We start from the raw sequence: 27,644 nt of genomic DNA on the forward strand, positions 1-27,644 counted from the left end.
GCCAGCATCCATGAAACTATAGCAGAGAAATTTGTTAGCCTGCAAGTAAGGAAATGTCTCAGGAATTTCTAAGTTCCTGGCAAATATGATCTAAAAAATCTTTCAATGTACCTTTTTATACAGAGATACATGTTTGGAGTGAATCAGTGAAGTGGGGAGAGAGAAATTAAGAAAAATGCTCACAGGGATAAGATTTTATGATTGTAAATTTTACTTATTTTTCCATTTTTCTATAATTGATAGGTTTATAAACATAAAAATTAATGTTTTATAAAAAATAACAAACTAGGTATACTATACTTCATTGCAAATGTGAAGTAGATCTCTTTTATAATTGTATTTTCAATGTTTTCTAGCTAATAATATAGGGAAGTTATTAATTTCTGTGTATTCTTTTATATTCTACCACTCTACTACATTCTTACGTTATGAGGGTAGTTTACTCTATTGTGTTTTGTTTGTAGACAGCATTATCATCTAATAACTTTGGAAAGGAGAACTCACGACATTGTTTGCAGATGGTGGTAATATATTTTATTGTAATATGTTATACTAAAGTATCCTATATAACATTCTTCTATAAGATACATATTATATTTTGTTTGTTATCTAACAATTATATATATAAAATACACAGTTTTTCTTGCTGTCATCCATGCTCTGCCTATTTCAAGTTTCAGAAAGTGTATTGCTTAACTTTTGCTGTATAACAAACCGTCCCAAAACAGTGTCTAAAACAACCACCGCTTTATTTAGAGTTCATGACTTCATGGGTTGGGTGTGTGTTTCTTCAGGTCTGGGCCAGCTCTGCCAGCCTCTGTGTCTGTGGTCAGTCCTTTCGATGGCGTTTGTTGGCTGGGGTGTTTCAGTTCTCCTCCATTTGGTGTCTCATCCTTCCGGGAGACGAGCTTGGGCATTTCCACTGAGGTCTCTGGGATCCAATGGTATCAGGTACTTTTCAGGACTCAGCTTGCATCACATTTCGTTATTGTACCAGTGTCCAAATTAAGACATATGTTCAAGCCTACAGGAAGGGTTTGAGGGGCTTATCTACAGGAATGGTTACAGGGAGATTTGAACAAATTGCGGGCCATTACTGAAAAAAAAAATTTACCACAGGTGGCAGACCATCATTGCCTGTCTGTATTTGTTTCCAACAGCATAATTTTCCTGGACTTGGGGACTCCTGATGACTGGAAAGTGAAATAATGGAGGAGAGTGTGAAAATTTTCTTGCTCTCAGAAAGTAATTACTTCCCAGTAGATAAATGACCATATACCTCAAGTTGGAAAGTGAAATAGAATCACAGAGCAGTGGGTCAACCTCTTCCTCCTTATTCTCAGCTCAACTGTCTGCCTCAGTGTCCTATTTGACTTTGATTATCATAGTTTCCTCCTGAAGTTTGGAAGATTGTGAACAGTTTTCCTAGATTGCAGAGATTTTCAAACCTAGATTCTGTGTATTTCCTTGACTCGTTCAATGGGAAGGGAGATAAGGGTGAATCCAGCACTGTTGGTTGCCAGCACCCTAACACTGGGGTGTCTTTCAAATAATTTTCATTTACCATATGTGAAAGACTGTGCCTATATTCAAATCTATAAATATTGATCAAGTGTTTTTTGGTACAGGCTGTGGGAAAATAAGGTTGAAATAAGATAGTCCCTATGTTCAGTAACTCATTATTTAACAAAAACTGTATCTTGGCATTTAGATGGAAAGTTTCTTGTGGGAAGTGACCCAGGTCACATGGTTCTGAGAATACATTTACTTTAAACATTAAAATAATATTACTTTTAATAAATTCTGATTCTCTTTGTCACTCTCTCTCTTTCTCATCCCATATCCCCCATTTAAAGAGTATTCTGCTAGGAGTAAACCCACTTTCTAGTTCTTCACTCTTCATTAATTTTGACAACTCTTATCTTGAAAAAGCTTTTTCCATAGACATTTTCCTAATTAAACATCTCTACTACCAAGTGTTAAAAAGAAACACAACACTAATAAATATTAGAGAGTAAAAACTCCTTTGAAAACTTAGGACAGGTTCCACTGACAAAGTTCCAATGATTTCAGGATCTATGCCTGCAGTAGACTTTTTTTTTTTTAACCTTCAAATTGTTTCTTTTCCCAGAGAGTTATTAAGGAAAAACCTAAAATTTATAATTCATCTGTGTTTAGAATGTTAATATTTTAATACTTTAACAATATATGTAAAAGAACTTTTTAATTCTAAATGCAAATTATTCTTAAATACTATAATTGTCTTGACTAACATTGTCTAATATTAAAATCAAATCTGGTTTTACTACATTCTTAGAAAAGAATGTAAGACAAAAATAATCTTAAATTATCTTCGTGAGGGCTCTCTGATCTCTAACCAGAACCACTTGAAACATTTTGTTCTTCTAAGTAGCCAGCAATCATTGGTGTCTGCCCACTCCTACCCAGCTAAGCCAAAAAGAAACTTACTGCTTCATATATTTAATTTTGCATTTATCATCCAACAGATGTTTATGGAGCCCCTGAAACAAACCAGGCATTCACCTAGACCCTGAAAATACAAAAATGTATATATAACACAAAATTCCTTACTCTCAGGAAGATCACATTCTAGTGATGGATATGAACAAGTAAGCAAAGAGTTATAATACCCTATGCTGTAACAGAGACATGAAATAGCATCTTTGGGGAACAGAGGAGGAGGCAAAAGCAAAGGAAGGAGTGAGTTTGGGAGAGATAACAAGTTAACCATGGAAAAGGCCAAGAAAGGGCCCAAGCGTGAAGGAAGGTGCAAGGGTAAACCTGAGTTAAAGAGCTGGAAGGTGCTGATGGGGATCAATAGGAAATCTGGAAGAGTTTTCAAAGGGTCCTAGTGAATTTGGGTGAATGATCTGTTGCTTTGAATCTTCAAACACTTTCTGCAATATTATGTTCCATTTAAAGCACTTTAATCATGACTGCTAGCCTACATGCAAACACATTGTTCCATGTCCCTGTGAGATATGTAATCCTACCCCCAGCCAAGAGCCTCACATTCCAGAAACTCAAGCCATGGTACAGAAATCCAAATTCAACTCATCAACACCATCTGCATAACCAGCTGTTCAACCTCCCATATATCCTTCTTTTTTCATGTACCACATGTTCATAGGATAAAAGAAATTATGAATGAAAATGCTCTCTGTGCACTGAAGTCCTACATTTCATAACTCCAATGGCATCCCCTAATGTCCTCTGACAATTCTGTTTATGCCACTTGGAGAGGCAGGTTATACTATCTTGGGGAAGGATTCAGGTATTTGGTAACTTTTAGCAGCATCTTCATCCTAAGATCCTGAAAGCACAGACCAGAAAACCAGCACATGTGTCTTATGACTTGCTGGGATGTTCCCGTGCAGCAAGCGTCATGGCTGTTGGCAGGCACTCACTGGCCACATCACAGTTTCTCAGGGCCGGGCTTCCCCCTTTGTCCTGTGCTTTTTATTGAGAGCATTTGACTTCCTGTTCACCCATTCACAAACATTTACAGGATGCCTAATAAATACCCAATAGATAACTATCAAAACACAACAAATATATCTTTCAAGTATTGAAAGTAATAGTCTGAAGGATTTTTTTTTTTTTCTGTTTCTCCCCTTAGTCACTGAAGATGATAAAATAACATACCTGATAGGGCATTTGTAAGGACTAAATGAAATATTGCAAATGAAAGACTTAAAACACAGACTGGCATATAGTAATTACTCATTATGTACTTGCTATTATTATTATTAGAAAAAACAGGATTAATGCATAGACCATAAATGTTATGACTCGCGACAACACTTTTATGATTACGGCTGATTGTAAGCTTACATAATTGTGCCTTGTCAATAATGGGCACACACACACACAATTAAACAATTATCCAGTAAATTAGATTGGTATTGCAACTTATCTGAATGGTGCAATTTTTTTAAATTGTAGTTTGTTAAAACAAACAAAATCTAGTTGCCCTTTGATTATGTCCACTTAAAATTTCAGTCAACTATTGTGTGTAGCAAAGTATGATTTGTTGCTGTGTTGGGGATTTATTTTTTTAATAAAATGTTTATTATTCAATGGAAGCACAAAGAGGGCACATCAGTAAAATATGGAACATGTTATTTAATTAGATAAATCCTCAAATTAACTTAAAAATACACTATATGTTGTTGAGAGGACTTTGAACGACAATGTTGAGTTCGAGACTATGACGCATGCCAAGTAGGCATCCTGAAGGATAAAGAACTTAAACAACTCCTCTCTCTGTAGCTTTCTGTATCTGACCCAGAGCAGCATGTCTTCAAAGCAGCCTGGTGTAACGCATTTTGTGCGTAATGGCTATCTGTTCCTTCTGTTGTCCTAGATAATTGCTATAAAAATACCTGTGCTTCATCACAGTCGTTCAAACAGTTAATTTTTTCCCTCTTACTACTATTTTTGATCTATGATTTCTACAAATTTGGAAAAAAACAAAGATGATTAAAAGTATTGCTTGAAGACTTGTGGATCAGAGGAGTTTACTTCCCTCACCCTGAAGACAGGCTCCAAAGGTTTCCTTTCATTGTTCATCTTAAAAAAAGTAGAGGGTATTAGGACACTGGTGAAGGTAATGCAATAGGAAAACCTATAAACATTTCATAAGTTTATATCTTCAACTTATCTGTGAAAGATTCCATCACTTATGACAAGGAAGTTTTCTTACGATGATTACAGGGCCCTAATTTAATGTGCTGTGGGACAAGTCGGGTACTGTTTCTCTGCTACCCAGAGGTCCTAAGCAGTCACAAATACTGGAGCAGGATTTCTGCCCCTAGGAATGTATCTCGAATGCATTTTATTTAATTTTAAATGTCACACACTGAGATTCAAAATTTCTGGGGATATCTGACAAACTATTTGAGGGGGATTAGAAAAGTGAAATTACATAAGCGTCCGTGGTTTTGTTTAAGAATGTGGGAAGTTTGTGAGCAAATGCCCAAGTGACAGAGAGGAGAGAGAAGTATCTATTGCTTGGAGTCAGAGGCCTGTAGAGTGAAGGGCTGAGGCAGAACCTGAAGGAGCTGTTTTCAAGAAGGACTGACAGACAGTAGAGGTGCAGGCAGCACTGCTTAAATCCCTAAGCAAAATGTGAAGAGCCTTCTACTTGTTTCTGCCTGGAACACACATATAATACATCAAGGGTCTTACACGTCAGTGTTTTCCAGGTAGGCACCAATAATGGTCCCAATTCACCTTCAAATGTCATTACACAAAGGTCATCATTGTGGAGCTAATGAGTGATAGAAGGTATTATGAGATGAACTTTTTACCCCCAAAATTCATATGTTAAATCCCTAACTCCCAGTACCTCAGAATGTGAATATATTTAGAGACAGGGTCTTTAAAGAGGTGATTAAATTAAAATGAGTCCGTTAGAGTGGGCCATAATCGTATAAGGACACAACTACCCAATCCTGGGTAAATTAGTTAACATTTCTGTGCCTCTGTTTCTTCATCAGTGGAGATAACAAGGCCAATCTCATAGGGCTTTTGTAGGGATTAAATGAATTGATGTATATAAAGTATCAAATTATGCCAAGAATACAGTGATGTATGTAAGCGTTAGCTGTTATTATTTTTATTATTATTATCACTATGGGCAGACACTAGTCAAAGTGTTGAATCAATCTTCACAAAGATTCTTAGGTAACTGCAACATGGTGAGGTAAATTTTGTTACTCAAGATCACACCATTAGTAAATGGTAGACCCCAGATCTGACATTAAGGATTTCAGGCCCATAGATTATCGTGCTCCACAGAAACAAAGCCTTTATTTACAAAGCATTACAAAATGCCAAATAGCTCACTAAACAGAAGGTGTATTTATGTTTACAAGATTTACATTAATCCAAATGACTTCTCAAAATGATAAATTTACAAATTTTTAAAAAATTCATTTATTACTGCATTCTGACAGTGTCATTCTGACACTGTCTACTGCATTTAGACAGTGTGTTGAAGCAATAAGCTTCTCTCTTTTTCTAAAGACATATTATCTATTAATACTAAGTAATTAAGGGAAACATTCAATGAGAAACATTTGATTAAGGTAAACAGAAATAAATAGCTTTTAAAATATATTCAGAATGCTTTAGCATATGCATTTAAAAATATTCTATATTTTTGATTCTTAAAAATTTATTCAAGAAGTAGAAATATCTGAATTTCAGATTGAACAATGCATTCTGAAAGAAATACTAATTGTGTTGTTTCCATTTACAAGTTCTTTAATTCACAAACAAGTTGTTACATTTGATAGAAGAAGGCATTTTATATTTCATCTGGTGTGCATGTATTTGGACTGAGAAATATTTCCTCATTTTCTTTAAGTACAAAATTATAAGTGCATAGTGGTGGTCTGTGAAAGAGAAAAACAGAGAGAAAAAATAACTATTAGTAAAACAGCAAATTTATTTTCTTCTCATAAATATTGGAATACCCTATGCCTGTGATTAACTAGTTCTCTAAATGCAGGGAGTTGAGATAAACCTCTGGGATCGTTTCTACTCCATCTAATTTGTCGATGAATAGACACAGTATTTGTGAGAAAGAAAAAATTCTCTGTGCTTCAACATCTTCTCTCTTTGCTGCTTCACTGGAAAACTTACATTGAATGGGAAATATTTTTGGATACTGAAATAGCTGAAAACTGAACTCAACTCTTAGTAGCTGGGCCACTTCTTCTACCATGAAAGCCACCATGGAAGAGTTGGGCTGAATTGCATAGACAATTTTGCCAAATATTTTAATCAATCCTCTGCCACCTGCTAAAATGGAAATAATAACATTTAAAATATTCTATATCTTGGAGAAATTGTGTATTTAGTATTTGAAGGTTTCTGAGAAGTCACGTCACTGTGGTGAATCAGGCATCTTGTCTCATGATTTATCTTCCTGTTAATGTCTTGAAAACTTCAAAAAAGCAATCAACTAGAATAAGCAAAGATTGGTCAAAATTCAGGAAAGGAGCTAAAGGAAAAAGTGGTGTAATAAATGGAAATTTCCTGTATCAGCCATACTAACTTAGTCAAGGAAAAGGGAGCAATTCAACTGCACAGGTGCTGGTAGTTCGCCTTTATTTGACATATGCACTGCTCTAGTTCAAGAGATATATTGCTGTCTGTCTCCTTCTAGCTTGATTAAGACACCGTTGAACATGTTTTAAAAATATCAACAGTGTTGTTAGGTTAAATTCTTCCATTTTAAATCAATTTCCTGTATCTGCTAATATTTGAAAAGTAGTAAAATATGAACATATTCATCTTTAATTTTAAAAGCTGATATAGAATACTACAATATTTTCCACTTGAAATAATAAATGCATCTAGGAATTTTAATTTTAATAGTATAGAAGTAAATATGAAATGACAGTACCTCAATTTGATAAGATTCTGATTCTTAGATATTAGCAAAAGTAGCTTTTTGTTAAATTGTCGGAGTTCAGAACATAATCGAAAAATCAGATATAATCCTTTCTCCATTATTAAGAAATAAGTGGAAGAATGACTTTACCACTTCCCCTAACAAATACATATATACTTATGTCAATTTTTAATCTAGCCTGCTACAGCCTTTATTCAGTGAGTGAGCCTTCAGTGTTATGGATATCCCTGATCCACCTAATTTTTAAGTTGTCATCATAGGACAAGGGTGTTACTAGACTTATTAATAAATTACCTCAGTCATTAAGTAATTGTTCTATTCACATATTCATAATACAATATTATGGCAAGTGTGCTCTTATTTTCTACAAAAAAACAAAAGCTCATAACCCTGTTACCATTGAAATATGTTCAATATAGTAAATGTATATTTTTATTAAATATTCCACATTTTACAAAGCTTCTGCAAGCATTACAAAACAGTTTAGTCAGGTTCATTACGCCTACCAAAGTGAAATTTTACCAAAACATATGAGAAAAATTAATTTTCTTTGTTTTTACATTGTGAAAAGCCTATCTGGTTCTACTGCCAGGACTCTGATTTTGAGATCATTTATCCTATGTTATTAATAGTTCCTTCTCCCCGAATCAAAATTTTTAAACTCTATAATTTAGAAAAAACTATGTGATATATGTTGAACTATCATAGAAAGAAGACTATTTAGTGGATTTTTTTAATTTAAAAAAAGAGCACTGATTATTGCATTTCTAATGCTTTGTTTACCACAAATTAGCAGAAATGAGCACAGTACATTGATAAAGTATAAACTTTAATAAAAAATAATAGAAGAAATCCAAGTGTTAAAAAATCTCTCTAAAATTCAAATACAATTAGCTTTTAATTTTAATCCATATATATTGTACCAAATTACAGGGAATAGACATGCTTCTTTATTTAAAAAAGCTCCCTAGGGCTTTTGTACAACATATCACCACATCTATGCATCTAGTATTTTTAAAACTTACTTAGGATAAGGTTCCCATAATTAACAAAGGTGTCTGTTCCTACCTGCCAGATGATCAGGTAAAAAGAATAGAATGGTCTTGCCTCAGTAGTGAGGGTAATTAACCCTAAACTTAGCACTACTCCAGTCCTGCCTAAAACACCTTGAAGGCAGGACCTCAAAGAATCAACCTGTTTAAAAGTAACTTAACAGCATCTTGAGAATTAACCTGAAGAATATTTATAAGAATACAAAAATATGGAGCACCTAACATGATGAAATACACAATGTCTGGTGTCTCATCAAGAATTACCAAGCATGCAAAGAAGCAGGAAAATGGAACATATGAGGGTCAACCAACTGAAACCACCCGAGAACTAGCATAGATGTGAGAATCAGCAGACAAAGGTATTCAAAGAGTTATTATAACTGTATTTCATATGTTCAAATAGCTAGGTAGAGACATAAGAGATTTTAAGAGAGTCAAATCAAACTTCCATAGGTGAAAACTATAATATCTGAGTTGAAAAATACCCCGGATAGGATAAATATCAACTTAGACACTGCAGAAGAAAAGAATAGTGAACTTGAAGACACAACAACAGAAACTATTCAAAATGAAATGTAGGGAGTAAATGAAATTTAGAACTTCACAGAGTATCAGTGAACTGTAGGACAACTTCAAGCAGCCTAATAAACTTGAAATTAGAGTCCCCAAAGGGAGAGGAGAGAGTAGGGGCATAGAAAAAGATATTTCAAAAAGGGTTAAAAATTTACATAAAATCTGATGAAATCCGTAAACCCATGGATCCTATAAGGTCAAACAGTAAACACAAGAGATATGAAAAATAATTCCAAAAAGCCACATCGAATCAAACTGCTTAAAATCAGTGATAAGGAGAAAATCTTAAAACCAGCCAGAGAAAAGAGGCTTATTTTCCTCATAGGAACAAAGGAATGATAGTAGTATATTTCTCATTAAGATCAATGCATGGTCTAAGACTGTACAGCAACATTCTTAACGTACTGAAAGTAAAACAACAACCATCAAACTAGAATTCTATACACAGAGAAATTATCTTTCAAAATAAAGACGTCATAAAGACTTTTTCAGACACACAAAAGTTGAAAGAATTCACAACTATCAGATCCTACAAAAAAATCTTAAAGGAACTCCTTTTGTTATAAGATAAATTATACCAGAAGGAAATACGCATCTACATAAGGGTTAGAAGTGCACCAGGAATGGTAACGATATGGAAAAAATATATAAGACTTTTCCTAATGATTTATGTATCTTTAATGGACATAACTCTTTGAAGAAAAGTGATGCACTGTATTATAGAAATCTTAGCATATGTATAATTAAAATGTATGCCAATAACAGCACAAGAGAGAAATGGAAGTATACTACTGTAAGGCTCTCATGTTATATGTAAAGTAGTAAAATTCACTTGAAGGTACACTATGATAAAATAAAGATTATAATATAAACCCCAAAGAAACCACTAAAATAAACAGTTATAGATAATAAACCCACAAAGAAGATCAAATGTAATCATAAGACTCCTCAATTTACCAAAAGAAGGCAGACAATGAGAAATTAGGAACAAAGAACAGATGGGACAAACAGAAAACAAAATAGCAAGATGATAGATTTAAACCAAATATATCTACAATTACATTAAATTTAAAGATGCAGATACCCTCAATTAAATGGCAGAAGTCATCAACATCATTTGTCATTTGAGAAATGCAAATTAAAAACACAGTGAGCTACCTCTACACAAGTATTAGAACAGCAAAAATAAAAAACAAACAATAAAAAAACTGTTGAAGGTGCAGTTTTGGTGTAAGAGAGCAGTAGAACTCTGATAAGCGCCAGTGGGAATACAAAATGTACAGTCACCTTGGAAAAGTCTGTCAGTTTCTTATAAAGTTAAACATACACTCACAATATGACCCCACAGTCTCTCTTCTAGGTGTTTATCTAAGAGAAACGAAAACGTATGTTCACATAAAAACCTGCAGGCAAATATTTATGTTGGCTTTGGTCATGGACAGATATCAAAAATTATGAACAAATTATATTTCCTCCAACTGGTGAATGGATAAAGGAACTGTGGTATATCCATACAATAAAATACTATTCAGCAATAACATTCCACTGATAGAGGCAACAACATGGATGAATTTTAATTGTCTAAAAGTGAAAGAAGCCACACTTATAGGGCAACATACTATATGATTCCATTTATATAATGTTCTGGAAAGGGCAAATCTAGGTGCAGAGGTTGTCAGAGAGTGGGCATGGGGAGTTGAAAATAAAGGGGCAGTACAAGGCAGTTTTTATGATTGATGGAAATGTTCTGTATCTTAATTGTGGTGGTGGTTATATGACTCTATGCACTTATTAAAACTCATAGAACTGTATACCCAAAAGAGTACATTTTACTTACTAAGTAAAGTTTTTAAAAGTAGATTTAGTTCACCTTTTCTCAGGAAGTCATCCAGGTACCTCCACTTGAATATTCCTCTCAGTCCCTAAGTTTGAAAGCCTAGTCCACTGGAAAAGCTCAGAAGAACTATGTTGTTTGTGTAGTCTCTATCATAGTTTGTTACAGATAGCTAATTACTGATTGAGTAGATATACAGTTTAGTCTGGACCATAAGGCATCATATTTTTATAACTCACATTCCCAATGATTTGGCAGTGCTAATTCTCATTAATTGCACATTATCTGTATGGACAGATCTAAATGGGAAAAGCAACTAAATGGTTACTGCAATTATCTAGGTAATTAAACTTTAAAGCACATATTTCATCCAAGCATCTGTTAGCACCCACAGCCAACAGGGAATGTTAAGAGTTTTGTTAACCACCCGCAAAATGTATTTTAGGGTTTTTTTCCCCTGAGTAGAAGTAATTGCATCTAAATTTTGTAAATTTAGTAAATTTTCATAGGCTATCCACTGTTTAGATTTTACATAAAAATTAAAATGACATGCATGCTTATTTTTTTTCTCTGTGGCCTATCCCAATGACTTTACCGCATTTCTTACTTAACCAATGAAGGAGTTGTATATAACATTCGTCTGTGTAAAACACGATTAAGGAGACAGTGAATCAGATATAATAGTGGACATACCTGTCTGCCTTTACACTTTCTTTTCCTCTTATAAGTGACTTGAAAAAGAGAAATAAATGGAGCAACCTATGACTGTTGGGTCACCGACATTCTGTGTCAAGGTGTGAACATCATGTGGTGAGGTAAAAGATTTGAAAATGTTCTTTCTATGAATATAAAAAAGGCACTTGTTTAAAGTGCAGATAGTTGTCTATACATGGATAGTGTTTATGAAAAACAAAAATTGGGGAAAAAGTATTCAACATAAAGGAAAATCTAAGTTGAATATTCTACAAAAGATGAAATATATTGAGTCATTAACTTACAGTTAAAAAGAGAAAAATTGCTTATAACCAGGTACATGATGTTGCACAGCTCCAAGTCCAATGTGGTCACATTATTATCTGTGTGGACAGTGACCCTTGAAGCTATTATTGTGGTGAATAAGCTGCATGATTCTACACAAAAAGCCTGCTTATAATTCAATGTAAATAGTTAAATTCACGATTCAACTGTAGCATGTGTGACTATAAGTAAGTATGACAAAATATTAAGCGTTATCTCTTAGTTGTAGGATTATATATGAATTAAATTTTCCAAATGTTCCACAATGGGAATAATTGACTATATTAATTAGTGAAAAACTGTTATTCCTATAAAAAGAGCAGCAACTAAAAGCAAAGAAAACAACAAATGAAAAAAGCCAAGAAAAGTTTGGCTTCGAGTCATTGCAAAGGCACTTCTCAGCTGAGAAACCTTAGACATGTTATAAAGCCTCTGAGTTTCTGTTCCCTTACCAGTAAAACAAAGAAAATACTTAACTCATGGAGTTGTTGCAAAAATTGTAAAAATAGTATTTGGGATGTAGTAGATACTAAATAAATTTAACCACTATAATTCATCTTGAAAGAAGTTCACTAATATTAAAACAAACTTCTCTGGGATATCCTTTCAAAGAAGTAATCAATCCTTTGTACACAATAATGTTTCCTTAAATCACATGCATCATCCAAAACATGCAACTTGGAAAAAAACTAAAATTCCTCCTTCTTATATACTAGTTCCCTAAAGGAGAAGGTTAAATTGAGTTTAGGGCAAATAACTCACAAGATAAATTCCACTTTATGAGATAAATTTGCAATCAATGCAGATTTCTTTTTCTGAAGTTCTTAACTCTGCTGAGAGTCTTCCTATACCCCCAAAACTCTGATGGGTGAGGATTCTGATCACTACATTATAAGAGTGGGAAGTGTGGTAGAAGTGAATAGAGAGTTTGGATAAGAAGTTTACAAAGTATTAATGAATGGAACTTTTACAAAAAGGTAGAAGTGTTTTTATGGTTGGAGAATGTGACATAGTTTCACAGACTTATTGGGAATAAAGCGTTTTATTGATGAATTACCTCAGCAAAACAGGCCGATATTTTTCATATAATTATGGGCTGGGCCAGTCTATTGCTTGAGCTGTGTATTTATAGATAAAAGGAGGTATAAGAAGAGTTAAATTGGGGACAAACAAAAGAAGGGAATAAAAATGAAACGAAAGGATTGCTACTAACTGAGCATCTGGGGGTTTCCTTGGTGGTGCAGTGGTTGAGAGTCCACCTGCCGATGCAGGGGACACGGGTTCGTGCCCCGGTCCGGGAAGATCCCACATGCCGCAGAGCGGCTGGGCCCGTGAGCCATGGCCGCTGAGCCTGCGCATCCGGAGCCTGCGCTCCGCAACGGGAGAGGCCACAACAGTGAGAGGCCCACGTACCGCAAAAAAAAAAAAAAAAAAAAAAAAAGGAAGTCTAACTGAGTATCTGCTATGAGCCGAATGTATACTTCACATATATAATGTCACTGAAAGCATATGGAACATATTGCAAGGCAAATACAGAAAGACAAGCAACTATTTTGTGAACGCAGGTTGACTGTAAAATGCATTTATATTTATATATTTATGTAATGTACTTTTAATCAAATTTTATTAAGATTTGTATCAATTATTGGGTATTTATATAACTATAATTGTATCTTACAGCATAGTTAGTGAAAATATATGTGCTGTAGTTTTTAGGATTATAACCTGAAATTTCTTGCTTACAATGTCCAATTATACAATTACCATTTAAAATTATGTCATAACTTTAGGCAAATTAAAAAGATAATCACTGGGCTTCCCTGGTGGCGCAATGGTTGAGAGTCCGCCTGACGATGCAGGGGACACGGGTTCGTGCCCCGGTCGGGGAAGATCCCACATGCCGCAGAGCGGCTGGGCCCGTGAGCCATGGCCGCTGAGCCTGCTCATCTGGAGCCTGTGCTCCACAACGGGAGAGGCCACAACAGTGAGAGGTCCGCGTACCGCAAAAAAAAAAAAAAAAAAAATATTTTTTAAAAATATATATAACTGCAACAAAATTTTAATCTAAGATAATTTTAGAAGTAGAATATGAATAAAGTATCTTGTCCCTATATATGGTAAATAAAATATTGAATTTCTAAAAATATTTAGGTATAGTAACCTCTTTGTTCAATACTCTAATGGTATACAAAAGAAGCTCATCTCCAGTCATCCTAAAACCTTATTCTTATATGAGGCATAGTTTACATTACATATAGAAACACACAGTGGCTATTCACACTGCTGACATTTTTTGGAATTCTTTATCTGTGTCACCTCTCAACATTATACAGACCTAGAGCACCATTTGAGGACCCTCGAGAAAATGGGCTGTGGAGAGTGAAGATGCGGGACAGGCTTCAGAATGAGTGAACAAACTTTGTAAAAATGTGAAACAGTTTTGCCAAAATTGTTACCTTTAAACGCCCTTCACAATTCTAGCGTTCCAATCCCCACATTCTCCCAAAGTACCTTTGGCCTTTTAACCAGGCAGTTTAAAAGACAAAAAATGAAGTGTTAATGACTTCAGCACAAATAGTATAACTGTAAATTGGTTTTCTGAGGTTACTCTCTAAAGACAGTTCTTTGGCTGTTCTTAACCAAATACTTACCCTCATTAAATCTAAGCTTCATGTATAATATTTTCAAAAGAATATTGAAACTATTTAATGAAATGAAATACTAAATTAACAAAAGAAGTTACCATGAAGTAAGTAAAGCATAGAGGCCAAAGCTACAAAATTATAGATTTAAATGTTTAATTAATTTGAAAAAGGACAAACGTCTGAATTTATACATAAACCCTCATGATACTGGAGTAAATTATTTGAGGAGTTACTTCAATGTTTAATCTCACATTGTCTTGTCAGTCAAAATATTACATTATAGTCATGCAGAACTATAAACATAGCTGTTTAAAAAACCTAACTTACCCCCAAATTGTTTGAAGTATCCAGACCCTGAAAGATCTGAATTTGAGTGCTCTAGCTTAGCTATTCATTTATTGCTTTCATTCACAAGTTAATTGTGTCGGCCAGTCAGAATTATATTTTTTAGTTAAATCAATATTTAACTTTAGTAAGATATATTACAAGCCAGACAATCAATGTTTAATTAATGTTTTGCTGACTTATCAAAATATTTTCAGTCTCTCTGTAGTGGTCTGTTATTTTTGCCACCAAGCATCTATCCCTTTCGGGTATATTACCCTCATCATTCTTTACCCCACTCTCAATCTATAAACGTTGGATGAACTTGATCCCATCTTGTCTCAGAGTTAAGCATAAAACACTGAAAGAACTTATTTCCCTGGCCAAGGAGAAGAATATAATTCCCCAAGCACACTGTGAGGTTCAAAGATATGTACTTGCCCAATCAAAATCGGTAAGATGCAGGGGGACCTTAAAACTTTTTTTTTCCCCCTGAGGGGTGTGAACTTGGAATCAGGTAGGTATGATAGTTACCTATCATAGTACCTATTACCATGATAGTGTTAGCTAACACATGCATCACATCACATCACATCACATAATTACCATTTAGTTTGTGGTGAGAGCATTTAAGATCTACTGTATTAGCAACTTTCAAGTATATAATACAATATCTGTTAACTATAATCACTCGGCTGTACATTAGTTCCCCAGAACTTATTCATCTTATAACTGGAAGCTTGTACTCTTTGACCAACATCTCTTTTCCTCCACCTCCCAGGCTCTAGTTAACCACCATTCTAGTTTCTGTGTCTATAATTTCAGCTTTTTTAGCTTCCACATCTGATATCATACAGTATTTCTCTTTCTCTGTCTGACATATCACTTAGCATAGTGTGCCCAAGATTCATCCATGTTGTCACAAACTGCTGGATGTCTTCTTCCCTGTGGCTGAATAATATTCCATCACACAAACACACACACACACACACACACACACACACCCCTTCCACATCTTTTTTTTTTTTTAACATCTTTATTGGAGTATAATTGCTTTACAATGGTGTTGTTAGTTTCTGCTTTATAACAAAGTGAATCAGCTATACATATACATATATCCCCATATCTCTTCCCTCTTGCATCTCCCTTCCTCCCACCCTCCCTATCCCACCACTCTAGGTGGTCACAAAGCACCGAGCTGATCTCCCTATGCTATGCAGCTGCTTCCCACTAGTTATTGGTTTTACATTTGGTAGTGTATATATGTCCATGCCACGCTCTCACTTCATCCTAGCTTACCCTTCCCCCTCCCTGTGTCCTCAAGTCCATTCTCTAGTAGGTCTGCGTCTTTATTCCCGTCATGCCCCTAGGTTCTTCATGACCATTATTTTTTTCTTTTAGATTCCATATATATGTGTTAGCCTACGGTATTTGTTCTCTTTCTAACTTACTTCACTCAGTATGACAGACTCTAGGTCCATCCACGTCACTACAAATAACTCAATTTCGTTTCGTTTTATGGCTGAGTATTCCATTATATATATATGTGCCACATCTTCTTTATCCATTCATCTGTCGATGGACACTTAGGTTGCCTCCATGTCCTGGCTAATGTAAATGGAGCTGCAATGCATGATGTGGTACATGACTCTTTGAATTATGGTTTTCTCAGGGTATATGCACAGTAGTGGGATTGCTGGGTTGTATGGTAGTTCTATTTTTAGTTTTTTAAGGAACCTCCATAGTGTTCTCCATAGTGGCTGTATCAATTTACATTCCCACCAACAATGCAAGAGGGTTCCCTTTTCTCCACACCCTCTCCAGCATTTATTGCTTGTAGATTTTTTGATGATGGCCATTCTGACTGGTGTGAGATGATATCTCATTGTAGTTTTGATTTGCATTTCTCTAATGATTAGTGATGTTGAGCATTCTTTCATGTGTTTGCTGGCAATCTGTATACCTTCTTTGGAGAAATGTCTTTGGAGAAATTTAGGTCTTCTGCGCGTTTGGGGATTGGGTTGTTTTTTTCATATTGAGCTGCGTGAGCTGCTTGTAAATTTTGGACATGAATCCTTTGTCAGTTGCTTCATTTGCAAATATTTTCTCCCATTCTGAGGGTTGTCTTTCATCTTGTTTGTGGTTTCCTTTGCTGTGCAAAAGCTTTTAAGTTTCATTAGGTCCCATTTGTTTATTTCTGTTTTGATTTCATTTCTCTAGGAGATGAGTCAAAAAGGATCTTGCTGTGATTTATGTCATACAGTGTTCTGCCTAGGAGTTTTATAGTGTCTGGCCTTACATTTAGGTCTTTAATCCATTTTGAGTTTGTTTTTGTATATGGTGTTAGGGAGTGTTCTAATTTCATTCTTTTATATGTAGCTCTCCAGTTTTCGCAGCACACCTTATTGAAGACGCTGTCTTTTCTCCATTGTATAATCTTGCCTTCTTTATCAAAAATAAGGTGATCATCTGTGTGTGGGTTTATCTCTGGGCTTTCTATCCTATTCCATTGATCTATATTTCTGTTTCTGTGCCAGTACCATACAGTCTTGACTACTATAACTGAGTAGTATTGTCTGAAGTCAGGGAGCCTGATTCCTCTAGCTCCATTTCTCTTTCTCAAGATTGCTTTGGCTATTCGGGGTCTTTTCTGTTTCCATACAAATTGAGAAATTTTTTGTACTAGTTCTGTGAAAAATGCCAGTGGTAGTTTGATAGGGATTGCATTGAATCTGTAGATTGCTTTGGGTAGTGTAGTCATTTTCACAATGTTGATTCTTCCAATCCAAGAACATGGTATATCTCTCCATCTATTTGTATCGTCTTTAATTACTTTCATCAGTGTCTTATAGTTTTCTGCATACAGGTCTTTTGTCTCCTTAGGTAGGTTTATTCCTAGGTATTTTATTCTTTTTGTTGCAGTGGTAAATGGGAGTGTTTCCTTAATTTCACTTTCAGATTTTTCATCATTAGTGTATAGGAATGCAAGAGATTTCTGTGCATTAATTTTGTATCCTGCTACTCTGCCAAATTCATTGATTAGCTCTAGTAGTTTTCTGGTAGCATTTTTACAATTCTCTACATATAGTATCGTGTCATCTGCGAAGAATGACGGCTTTACTTCCTCTTTTCTGATTGAATTCCTTTTATTTCTTTTTCTTCTCTGATTGCTGTGGCTAAAACTTCCAAAACAAAGCTGAATAATAGTGGTGAGAGTGGGCAACCTTGTCTTGTTCCTGATCTCAGTGGAAATGGTTTCAGTTTTTCACCATTGAGGATGATGTTGGCTGTGGGTTTGTCATATATGGCTTTTCTTATGTTGAGGTTGGTTCCCTCTATGCCTACTTTCTGGAGAGTTTTTATCATAAATGGGTGTTGAATTTTGTTAGCTTTTTCTGCGTCCATTGAGAATATCATATGGTTTTTATCCTTCAATTCATTAATATGGTATATCACAGTGATTGATTTGCATATACTGAAGAATCCTTGCATTCCTGGGGTAAATCCTACTTGATCATGGTGTATGATCCTTTTAATGTGCTGTTAGAATCTGTTTGCTAGTATTTTGTTGAGGATTTTTGCATCTATGTTCATCAGTGATATTGGCCTGTAGTTTTCGTTCTTTGTGACATCTTTGTCTGGTTTTGGTATCAGGGTGATGGTGGCCTCGTACAATGCGTTTGGGAGTGTTCCTCCCTCTACTATACTTTAGAAGAGTTTGAGAAGGATAGGTGTTACCTCGTATCTAAATGTTTGATAGAATTCGCCTGTGAAGCCATCTGGTCCTGGGCTTTTGTTTGTTGGAAGATTTTTAATCACAGTTTCCATTTCAGTGCTTGTGATTGGTCTGTTTATATTTTCTATTTCTTCCTGGTTCAGTCTCGGAAAGTTGTGCTTTTCTAAGAATTTGTCCATTTCTTTCAGGTTGTCCATTTTATTGGCATATAGTTGCTTGTAGTAATCTCTCATGATCCTTTGTATTTTTGCAGTGTCAGTTGTTACTTCTCCTTTTTCATTTCTAATTCTGTTGATTTGAGTCTTTTCCCTTTTTTTCTTGATGAGTCTCGCTAATGCTTTATCAATTTTGTTTATCTTCTCAAAAAAACCAGCTTTTATTTTAATTGAACTTTGATATTGTTTCCTTCATTTCTTTTTCATTTATTTCTGATCTGATCTTTATGATTTCTTTCCTTCTGCTAACTTTGGGGTTTTTTGGTTCTTGTTTCTCTAATTCCTTTAGGTGTAAGGTTAGGTTGTTTATTTGAGATGTTTCTTGTTTCTTAAGGTAGGATTGTATTGCTATAAACTTCCCTCTTACAACTGCTTTTGCTGCATCCCATAGGTTTTGGGTCGTCGTGTTTTCATTGGCATTTGTTTCTAGGTATATTTTGATTTCCTCTTTGATTTCTTCAGTGACCTCTTGGTTATTAAGTCGTGTATTATTTAGCCTCCATGTGTTTGTATGTTTAACAGATTGTTCCTGTAATTGATATCTAGTCTCATAGCATTGTGGTTGGAAAAGATACTTCATACGATTTCAGTTTTCTTAAATTTGCCAAGGCTTAATTTGTGATCCAAGATATGATCTATTCTGGAGAATGTTCCTTGAGCACTTGAGAATAATGTGTATTCTGTTGTTTTTGGATGGAATGTCCTATAGATATCAATTAAGTGCATCTTGTCTAATGTGTCATTTAAAGCTTGTGTTTCCTTATTTATTTTCATCTTGCATGATCTGTCCATTGATGAAACTGGGGTGTTAAAGTCCCATACTATTATTGTGTTACCATCCATTTCTCCTTTTATGGCTGTTAGCATTTGCCTTATGTATTGAGGTCCTCCTATGTTGGGTGCATAAATATTTACAATTATTATATCTTCTTCTTGGATTGATCCCTTGATCGTTATGTAGTGTCCTTCTTTGTCTCTTGTAATAGTCTTTATTTTAAAGTCCGTTTTGTCTGATATGAGAATTGCTACTCCACCTTTCTTCTGATTTCCATTTGCATGGAATATCTTTTTCCATACCCTCACTTTCAGTCTGTATGTGTCCCTAGGTCTGAAGTGGGTCTCTTGTAGACAGCATATATACGGGTCTTGTTTTTGTATCCATTCAGCCAGTCTATGTCTTTCGGTTGGAGCATTTAATCCATTTCCATTTAAGGTAATTATGGATATGTATGTTCCTATTACCATTTTCTTAATTGTTTTGGGTTTGTTATTGTAGGTCTTTTCCTTCTCTTGTGTTTCTTGGCTAGAGAAGTTCCTCTAGCATTTGTTGTAAAGCTGGTTTGGTTGTGCTGAATTCTCTTAGCTTTTGCTTATCTGTAAAGGTTTTAATTGCTCCATCGAATCTGAATGAGATCCTTGCTGGGTAGAGTAATCTTGGTTGTAGGTTTCTCCCTTTCATCACTTTAAATATGTCCTGCCACTCCCTTCTGGCTTTCAAAGTTTCTGCTGAAAGATCAGCTGTTAACCTTATGGGGATTTCCTTGTATGTTATTTGTTGCTTTTCCCTTGCTGCTTTTAATGTTTGTTCTTTGTGTTTAATTTTTGGTAGTTTGATTAATATGTGTCTTGGTGTGTTTCTCTTTAGACTTATCCTGTATGGGACTCTCTGCACTTCCTGGACTTGATTAACTATTTCCTTTCCCATATGAGGTAAGTTTTCAACTATAATCTCTCAAATATTTTCTCAGACCCTTTCTTTTTCTCTTCCTCTTCTGGGACCCCTATAGTTCGAATGTTGGTGAGTTTAATGTTGTCCCAGAGGTCTCTGAGACTGTCCTCAATTCTTTTCATTCTTTTTTCTTTATTCTGCTCTGCAGTAGTTATTTCCACTATGTTATCTTCCAGGTCACTTATCCATTCTTCTGCCTCAGTTATTCTGCTACTGATTTCTTCTAGAGAATTTTAAATTTCATTTATTGTGTTGTTCATCACTTTTTGTTTGCTCTTTATTACTTCTGCGTCCTTGTTAAACGTTTCTTGTATTTTCTCCATTTTATTTCCAAGATTTTGGATCACGTTTACTATCATTATTCTGAATTCTTTTTCAGGTAGACTGCGTGTTTCCTCTTCATTTGTTTGGTCTTTTGGGTTTTTACCTTGCTCCTTCATCTGCTGTGTGTTTCTCTGTCTTCTCATTTTGCTTAACTTACTGTGTTTAGGGTCTCCTTTTCGCAAGCTCTAGTTAGTAGTTCCCGTTGTTTTTGGTGTCTGCCCCCAGTGGCTAAGGTTTGTTCAGCAGGTTGTGTAGGCTTCCTGGTGGAGAGGACTAGTGCCTGTGTTCGGGTGGATGAGGCTGGATCTTGTCTTTCTGGTGGGCAGGTCCACATCTGGTGGTGTGTTTTGGGGTGTCTGTGACCTTATTATGATTTTAGGCAGCCTCTCTGCTAATGGATGGGGTTGTGTTTCTGTCTTGCTAGTTGTTTGGCATAGGGTGTCCAGCATTGTAGCTTGCTGGTCATTGAGTGGAGCTGGGTCTTGGTGTTGAGATGGAGATCTCTGGGAGATTTTTCACCATTTGATATTATGTGGAGCTGGGAGTTCTCTTGTGGGCCATTGTCCTGAACTCAGCTCTCCCACCTCAGAGGCACAGGCCTGACGCCCGGCCAGAGCACCAAGACCCTGTCATCCCCATGGCTCAGAATAAAGGGGAGAAAAAAGAAAATAAGAAAAAAATTTAAAAATAGAATAAAGTTATTATAATAAAATATAATTATTAAAAATAAAAAACGGAAAGAAGGAAGAGAGCAACCAAACCAAAAAACAAATCCACCAATGATAACAAGCACTAAAAACTCTTCTAAAAAAAAAAAAACGGACAGAACCCTAGGACAAATGGTAAAAGCAAAGCTATAACGACAAAATCACACACAGAAGCATACACATACACACTCACAAAAAGAGGAAATGGAAAAAAAAAAAAAATATATATATATATATATATCGTTGCTCCCAAAGTCCACCGCCTCAAGTTGGGATGATTCGTTGTCTGTTCAGGTATTCCACAGATGCAGGGTTATGTCTGTTGATAGTGGAGATTTAATCTGCTGCTTCTGAGGCTGATGGGAGAGATTTCCCTTTCTCTTCTTTGTTCGCACAGATCCTGGGGTTCAGCTTTGGATTTGGCCCCACCTTTGCGTGTAGGTTGCCTGAAGGCGTCTGTTCCCCACCCAGACAGGATGGGATTGAAGGAGCAGCTAATTAGGGTCTTTGGCTCACTCAGGCCAGGGGGAGAGAGGGGTATGGAGTGCGGGGCGAGCCTGCAGAGGCAGAGGCCAACGTGACATTACAACAGCCTGAGGCGCACTGTGTGTTCTCCCGGAGAAGTTGTCCCTGGATCACGGGAACCTGGCAGTGACGGGCTGCACAGGCTCCTGGGAGGGGAGGTGTGGAGAGTGACCTGTGCTTGCACACAGTCTTCTTGGTGGCAGCAGCAGCAGCCTTAGTGTCTCATGCCTGTCTTTGGGGTCCGCGGTGATAGCTGCAGCTTGCGCCCGTCTCTGGAGCTCGTTTATGTGATGCTCTGAATCACCTCTCCTGGCGCACCCCAAAGTAATGGTCTCTTGCCTCTTAGGCAGGTCCAGACTTTCTTCAGGGCTCCCTCCCGGCTAGCTGTGGCGCACTAGCCCCTTCAGGCTATGTTCACGCTGCCAACCCCAGTCCTCTCCCTGCCTCCGACCAAAGCCCGAGCCTAAGCTCCCAGCCCCGCGCACCCCAGCGGGTGAGCAGACAAGCCTCTCGGGCTGGTGTGTGCCGGGTGCCCCGATCCTCCATGTGGGAGTCTCTCTGCTTTGCCCTCCGCACCCCTGTTGCTGTGCTCTCCTCCGCGGCTCCGAATCTTCCCCTCTCCGCCACCCGCAGTCTCCACCCGCGAAGGGGCTTCCTAGTGTGTGGAAACCTTTCCTCCTTCACAGTTCCCTCCCACTGGTGCAGAACCCATCCCTGTTCTTTTGTCTCTGTTTTTTCTTTTTTCTTTTGCCCTACCCAGGTACATGGGGCCTTTCTTGCCTTTTGGGAGGTCTGAGGTCTTCTGCCAGCGTTCAGTAGGTGTTCTATAGGAGTTGTTCCACGTGTAGATGTATTTCTGATGTATTTGTGGGGAGGAAGGTGATCTCTGCGTCTTACTCTTCCGCCATCTTGAAGCTCCTCCACATCTTCTTGATCCGTTCATCCTTTGATGGATACTTAGGTGGTTTCCATATCCTGGCTATTGTGAATAATGCTGCAATAAACATGGGAGTACAGATATCTCTTCAATCTTCAATATCCTGTTCTCATTTCCTTTGGATATATACCCAGAAGGTAGAATTGCTGAATCATATGGTATTTCTATTTTTAATTTTTTGAGGAACCTCCATACTGTTTTCCATAGTGGCTGCAACAATTTACATTCCTACCAACGGTTCACAAGTGTTTCCTTTCCTCCACTTCCTAGCCAACACTTATCTCTTGTCTCTTTGATGATAGCCATTCTAATAGGTGTGAAGTGGTTTTGACTTACATTCCTCTAGTGATTACTGATACCAATTTTATTCCTAAACTGGCATACAATGAAGAAAACCCAAATGGCAATATTTAATCTATCTACTTTTTTATTAATTTATTTATTTTATTTATTTTTTTGGCTGTGTTGCATCTTCGTTGCTGCACGCAGGCTTTCTCTAGTTGCAGCAATGCTTTCATTGCAGTGTGCGGGCTTCTCATTGTGCTGGCTTCTCTTGTTGCAGAGCATGAGCTCTAGGCATGCAGGCTTCAGTAGTTGTGGCACATGGGCTCAGTAGTTGTGGTTTGTGGGCTGTAGAGCGTAGGCTCAGTAGTTGTGGTACACGGGCTTAGTTGCTCCATGGCATGTGGGATCTTCCTGGACCAAGGATTGAACCTATGTCCCCTGCATTGGCAGGCGAATTCTTAACTACTGTGCCACCGGGGAAGTCACTATCTATTCTTTTTTGAGCTATAAATCAGATAACTACTTATTGAAGATAAAATATAAAATCCTCAGTGATTTTTTAGAGGAACCAAAGATCTCAATTCTAATAATTACCACAAACTATTATTTGCCTCTTTGTTTTTAAGGAGTCTATAAGTTTTAAAAATTCAAGAGGTAGATATGGAAATAATTTTAAAATCACATCATCAACTTCAAAATCCAAAAACAATTTCTTATTTAAATATTAAAATATTAAACAATTTCACTTTTTGTAAACACTACAGTTTTTAGTATATGCTAATTTTTCTACATAGTAACCAAGAAGAGCAATAATTGTTAAAGTATACAGCAAATTACAACTTCTTAAGAAAGTCCTTCATTTAGTATCAGTATAAATTTAATTTATCAAGGTCCCTTTATAAGAGGAAATAATTTCATTAAGTTTTTTCTAATTATGGCATACATACATTTTTATTATATTAAAATGAGTCATTAACCATTATGTTATGGTAATTTTGCCATTTTAATGATTGCCTAACATTTCATATTGTGGATACTCCATAATAAATTTATCAAGTGCCTCATTGTTGAGCAGTTAATTTATTTCTAATTTCAGCACTATAAATCAGACTGTTGAAAGAGTTCTCTTCTATACAAATATTTATGTGTATTTCTGATATTGTATCTATTTCACAAACATTTGTGTAACCCTTATTCTATGTCAGACAATATCCTTTATAAATGTTACAATATTTAACCTTAGTAGTGAAGTTGATTATCACTACACTCATTTTACAGATTAAAAAACTGAGACACAGAAAGATGAATCAATTTGACAAGGTCACAGAACTAGCAAGGAACTGAACTAAAGTGAAAACTCAGGCACTCTGAACATTACCCTATGCTACCTGGTCTCTGAAGTGTAAGTTCTAGAAGAAGAAATAACAGGCTAGAAGTATTAACATTTGAGGATTCTTGACATATTTTGCTAAATTCTTTCCAGAATGTGCTTATAAGTTTACACACCTACCGGCAGTGAAACACAGTGGAAATTTCTGTATAACTTCAGCAACAACAGATATTTTTCTTTTTCCATCTTGGGAAGAGATATATCTCATTGCCTTAATTTTAATTTATTTGAATACTATTGGGGTTACAAATTTTAAAATATGACTGTTAGCCATTTATTCCTTTAATTTTTTTTTTTTTTTTTTTTTTTTTTTGCGGTACGCAGGTCTCTCACTGCTGTGGCCTCTCCCATTGCAGAGCACAGGCTCCGGACGCGCAGGCTCAGCGACCATGGCTCACGGGCCTATCCGCTCCGCGGCATGTGGGATCCTCCCGGACCGGGGCACGAACCCGTGTCCCCTGCATCGGCAGGCAGACTCTCAACCACTGCGCCACCAGGGAAGCCCTCCTTTAATTTTTTAAACTGCTCTTTGTCAATTTATTTCTGTGGTTCTTCATTCAACTATTCACTTAGTGTCTATTTTGTACCAGGCACAGTTGAAGTACTTGTGTGAACAAAATGGATAAAATCAATGTCCTCAAGGAACTTAAATTCTACATGGGAAGAGACAACCAATAAACAACAAACATAATAAATAAGTATGTAGTATACTACCTATAAGTCCTCTGAGGAAAAACAAAACAAACAAAACTTGAGCAAGGTCAGGGAGATCAGGAGTGGTAGGATTGCTATATTGAAAAAATGACATCTGAGCAAAATCTTGAAGAGAAAGTTAGGCTTCTAGGGAAGGCAATTTTCAGGCAGAGGAAACAGCCCGTGCAAAGGTTCTAAGAAAGATCCTGCCTGGTCTGTTCAAGGAACAGCAAGGAGGCCTGCAATGCTGGATCTAAAGAGCCAGTTCAGTGAAGGAAGAGCTGAGGTCAAAGAGGTATGGGATAGTGGATGTGTAGCCCCCGAGTCAGGTGGGATTTGTAAACCATCGTGAGGGCTTTGGCTTTTATTGAGACTGTGGTTGAATACTGGATATGTTTAGAAGGTAGGGGCAAAAGATTTTATGATTGGATGTGGAGTGTGACAGAAAAAGACGTCTATGCTGAACCCAGGTTTTTTGACTAAGGCAACTAAAAAGATGTTTCTCTATGTTTTAACTGAGATGTGTCTTTCTGTATTTTTATAAAATGTATTAATATATAAATAATTTAAAGCCATTCTGTATCCCACACATTATAAGTTTTCTTATTTTGTTTTTGTTAATGTTTGTGACATACAGATTTTATTTTTTTAATTTGTATGGAGGCAAATTGATTAATATTTTCCATTTAGTTTCTCTGTCTTGGCTGTCATTATTCTGCATACATAAACATTTGCCTATGTTTTCTCCTTACTGTTTTATATTTAATATGTTACTATATCTATAACTAATTTTGAGTATGTTATAATTAAGACATTAAACTCTTTTTCAGTTGTCATTTATTGTTGTGTCATTACTTGAAAGGTTATTCACATGATCTACAAAATTACGTTTTGGAGTTTTCCTTTTACTCCCTTAAATGCATATATATTCTTCTGCCAGTATCAAATTTTTTAAATTATTGCTGTTTTGGAATTTGCTTTTCTGTTTCATAGTTAAAGTTATAAACACGACTCTCATTATTCAAATTTTCTTGGCTCATCTCAGTAATTTGTTATTCCAAGTTAATTAGGAAGAGCTAAGCCATCTCTTCTGGAGATTTTGATGGGAGTCCTGTTAAACTTACAGGTGAGTTTAATAAGAATTGCCATTGCTACAGCATTAAATCTTCCATTCCATGAAGAAGTTTTGAATACTTGCAGAATTCTATACTTATCACTCAATCTTAAAAATAAAATATATGAGTGGCTCAAAATGTTGCTCTCTTTTAGTTTCCTGGTTCTTAGTTCATTCTATCAATTTGAGATCTGTATCTTCTTCAGTTGAGGAGAGATTCCTTTCATCAGATCTGTAGTTACTTCTTCTGTTGTGTCTCCTCTTCAGCAATACTAGGTATCTACATTTTTTCATTTTAATTATTTCCCCAAAAAATTATTCCTCAGTCTTCTCTATTACCTTATTCTGTAGGTTATTAAAAATGAGTTTTCTACATTATAATTCTACTCTTTCTTGTTTTTAATGTTGACACTAAATTTGATGTTGACCTTAGTTTCTTAAGTCTCAGTTCCATTTAATCACGGTCAGTTGTTTGATCATCTTGCTCTTCACTTGTTCCTTCACGGATTACTGTTTCCTTAAATATTATTGAGAACACCAAGCAATTCTTTGTGAAATTTCCTGTAATAAATCTTTTAAAAAGTCAACCTTATTTCTAAATCTTGACTGTTGGATCTTTCTCATGTTGCTGATGCTGAATTAGGCACCATTTTGTTGTTGTGTTTTTCCTGTTCTCCTCTGCTTGAACAATGAGAGATGAGTATCCAGCTCTGGCACTTGCCCATATATACATTATCCTTGGTTCCTTTTACTGTACAGATGTATGGAACTAAATTTCTCTTTCTCATAGTGAGCTCATGTGCTGTTTTATATACAAAGATTCTAGCTAATGCCTGGCCAAGACTTACAGCATATGCTTCTTCTAGACTGAGGAAGAAACTCTTTTGTTTCTCTTTCCAGTTATGATATACAGGGAGAAGAATATATTCCAGAACAATATAAATCCTTTACATTTAAGTGCCAGAAACAGAGCATGTAAAACTATAACAACTACACTTCTTTGTTCATACTCAGCATCCTGAGGCTCAGACAGGTATTAATGGAGGAGACTAGTGGAATATGATAGTGCAAGTTATCTCTCCGTTACAATGACATTT

At 36.0% G+C, this 27,644-nt stretch overlaps 1 protein-coding gene across 1 annotated transcript in view; it reads right to left on the minus strand.

Annotated features, from left to right (window-relative positions):
• Nucleotides 1–527: 527 nt before the first annotated feature.
• The window catches only part of LIPI (lipase I), an 80,968-nt gene continuing 53,851 nt past the window's right edge, over nt 528–27,644 (minus strand). The window contains exon 11 of the mRNA XM_019922137.3: nt 528–6,422. Coding sequence (XP_019777696.1) covers nt 6,335–6,422 — 88 coding nt within the window. The 3' untranslated portion in view covers nt 528–6,334. The remainder of the gene's footprint in view (nt 6,423–27,644) is intronic.

The sequence above is a fragment of the Tursiops truncatus genome, chromosome 4 (genome assembly GCF_011762595.2).
Source record: "Tursiops truncatus isolate mTurTru1 chromosome 4, mTurTru1.mat.Y, whole genome shotgun sequence".
Lineage (NCBI taxonomy): Eukaryota > Metazoa > Chordata > Mammalia > Artiodactyla > Delphinidae > Tursiops > Tursiops truncatus.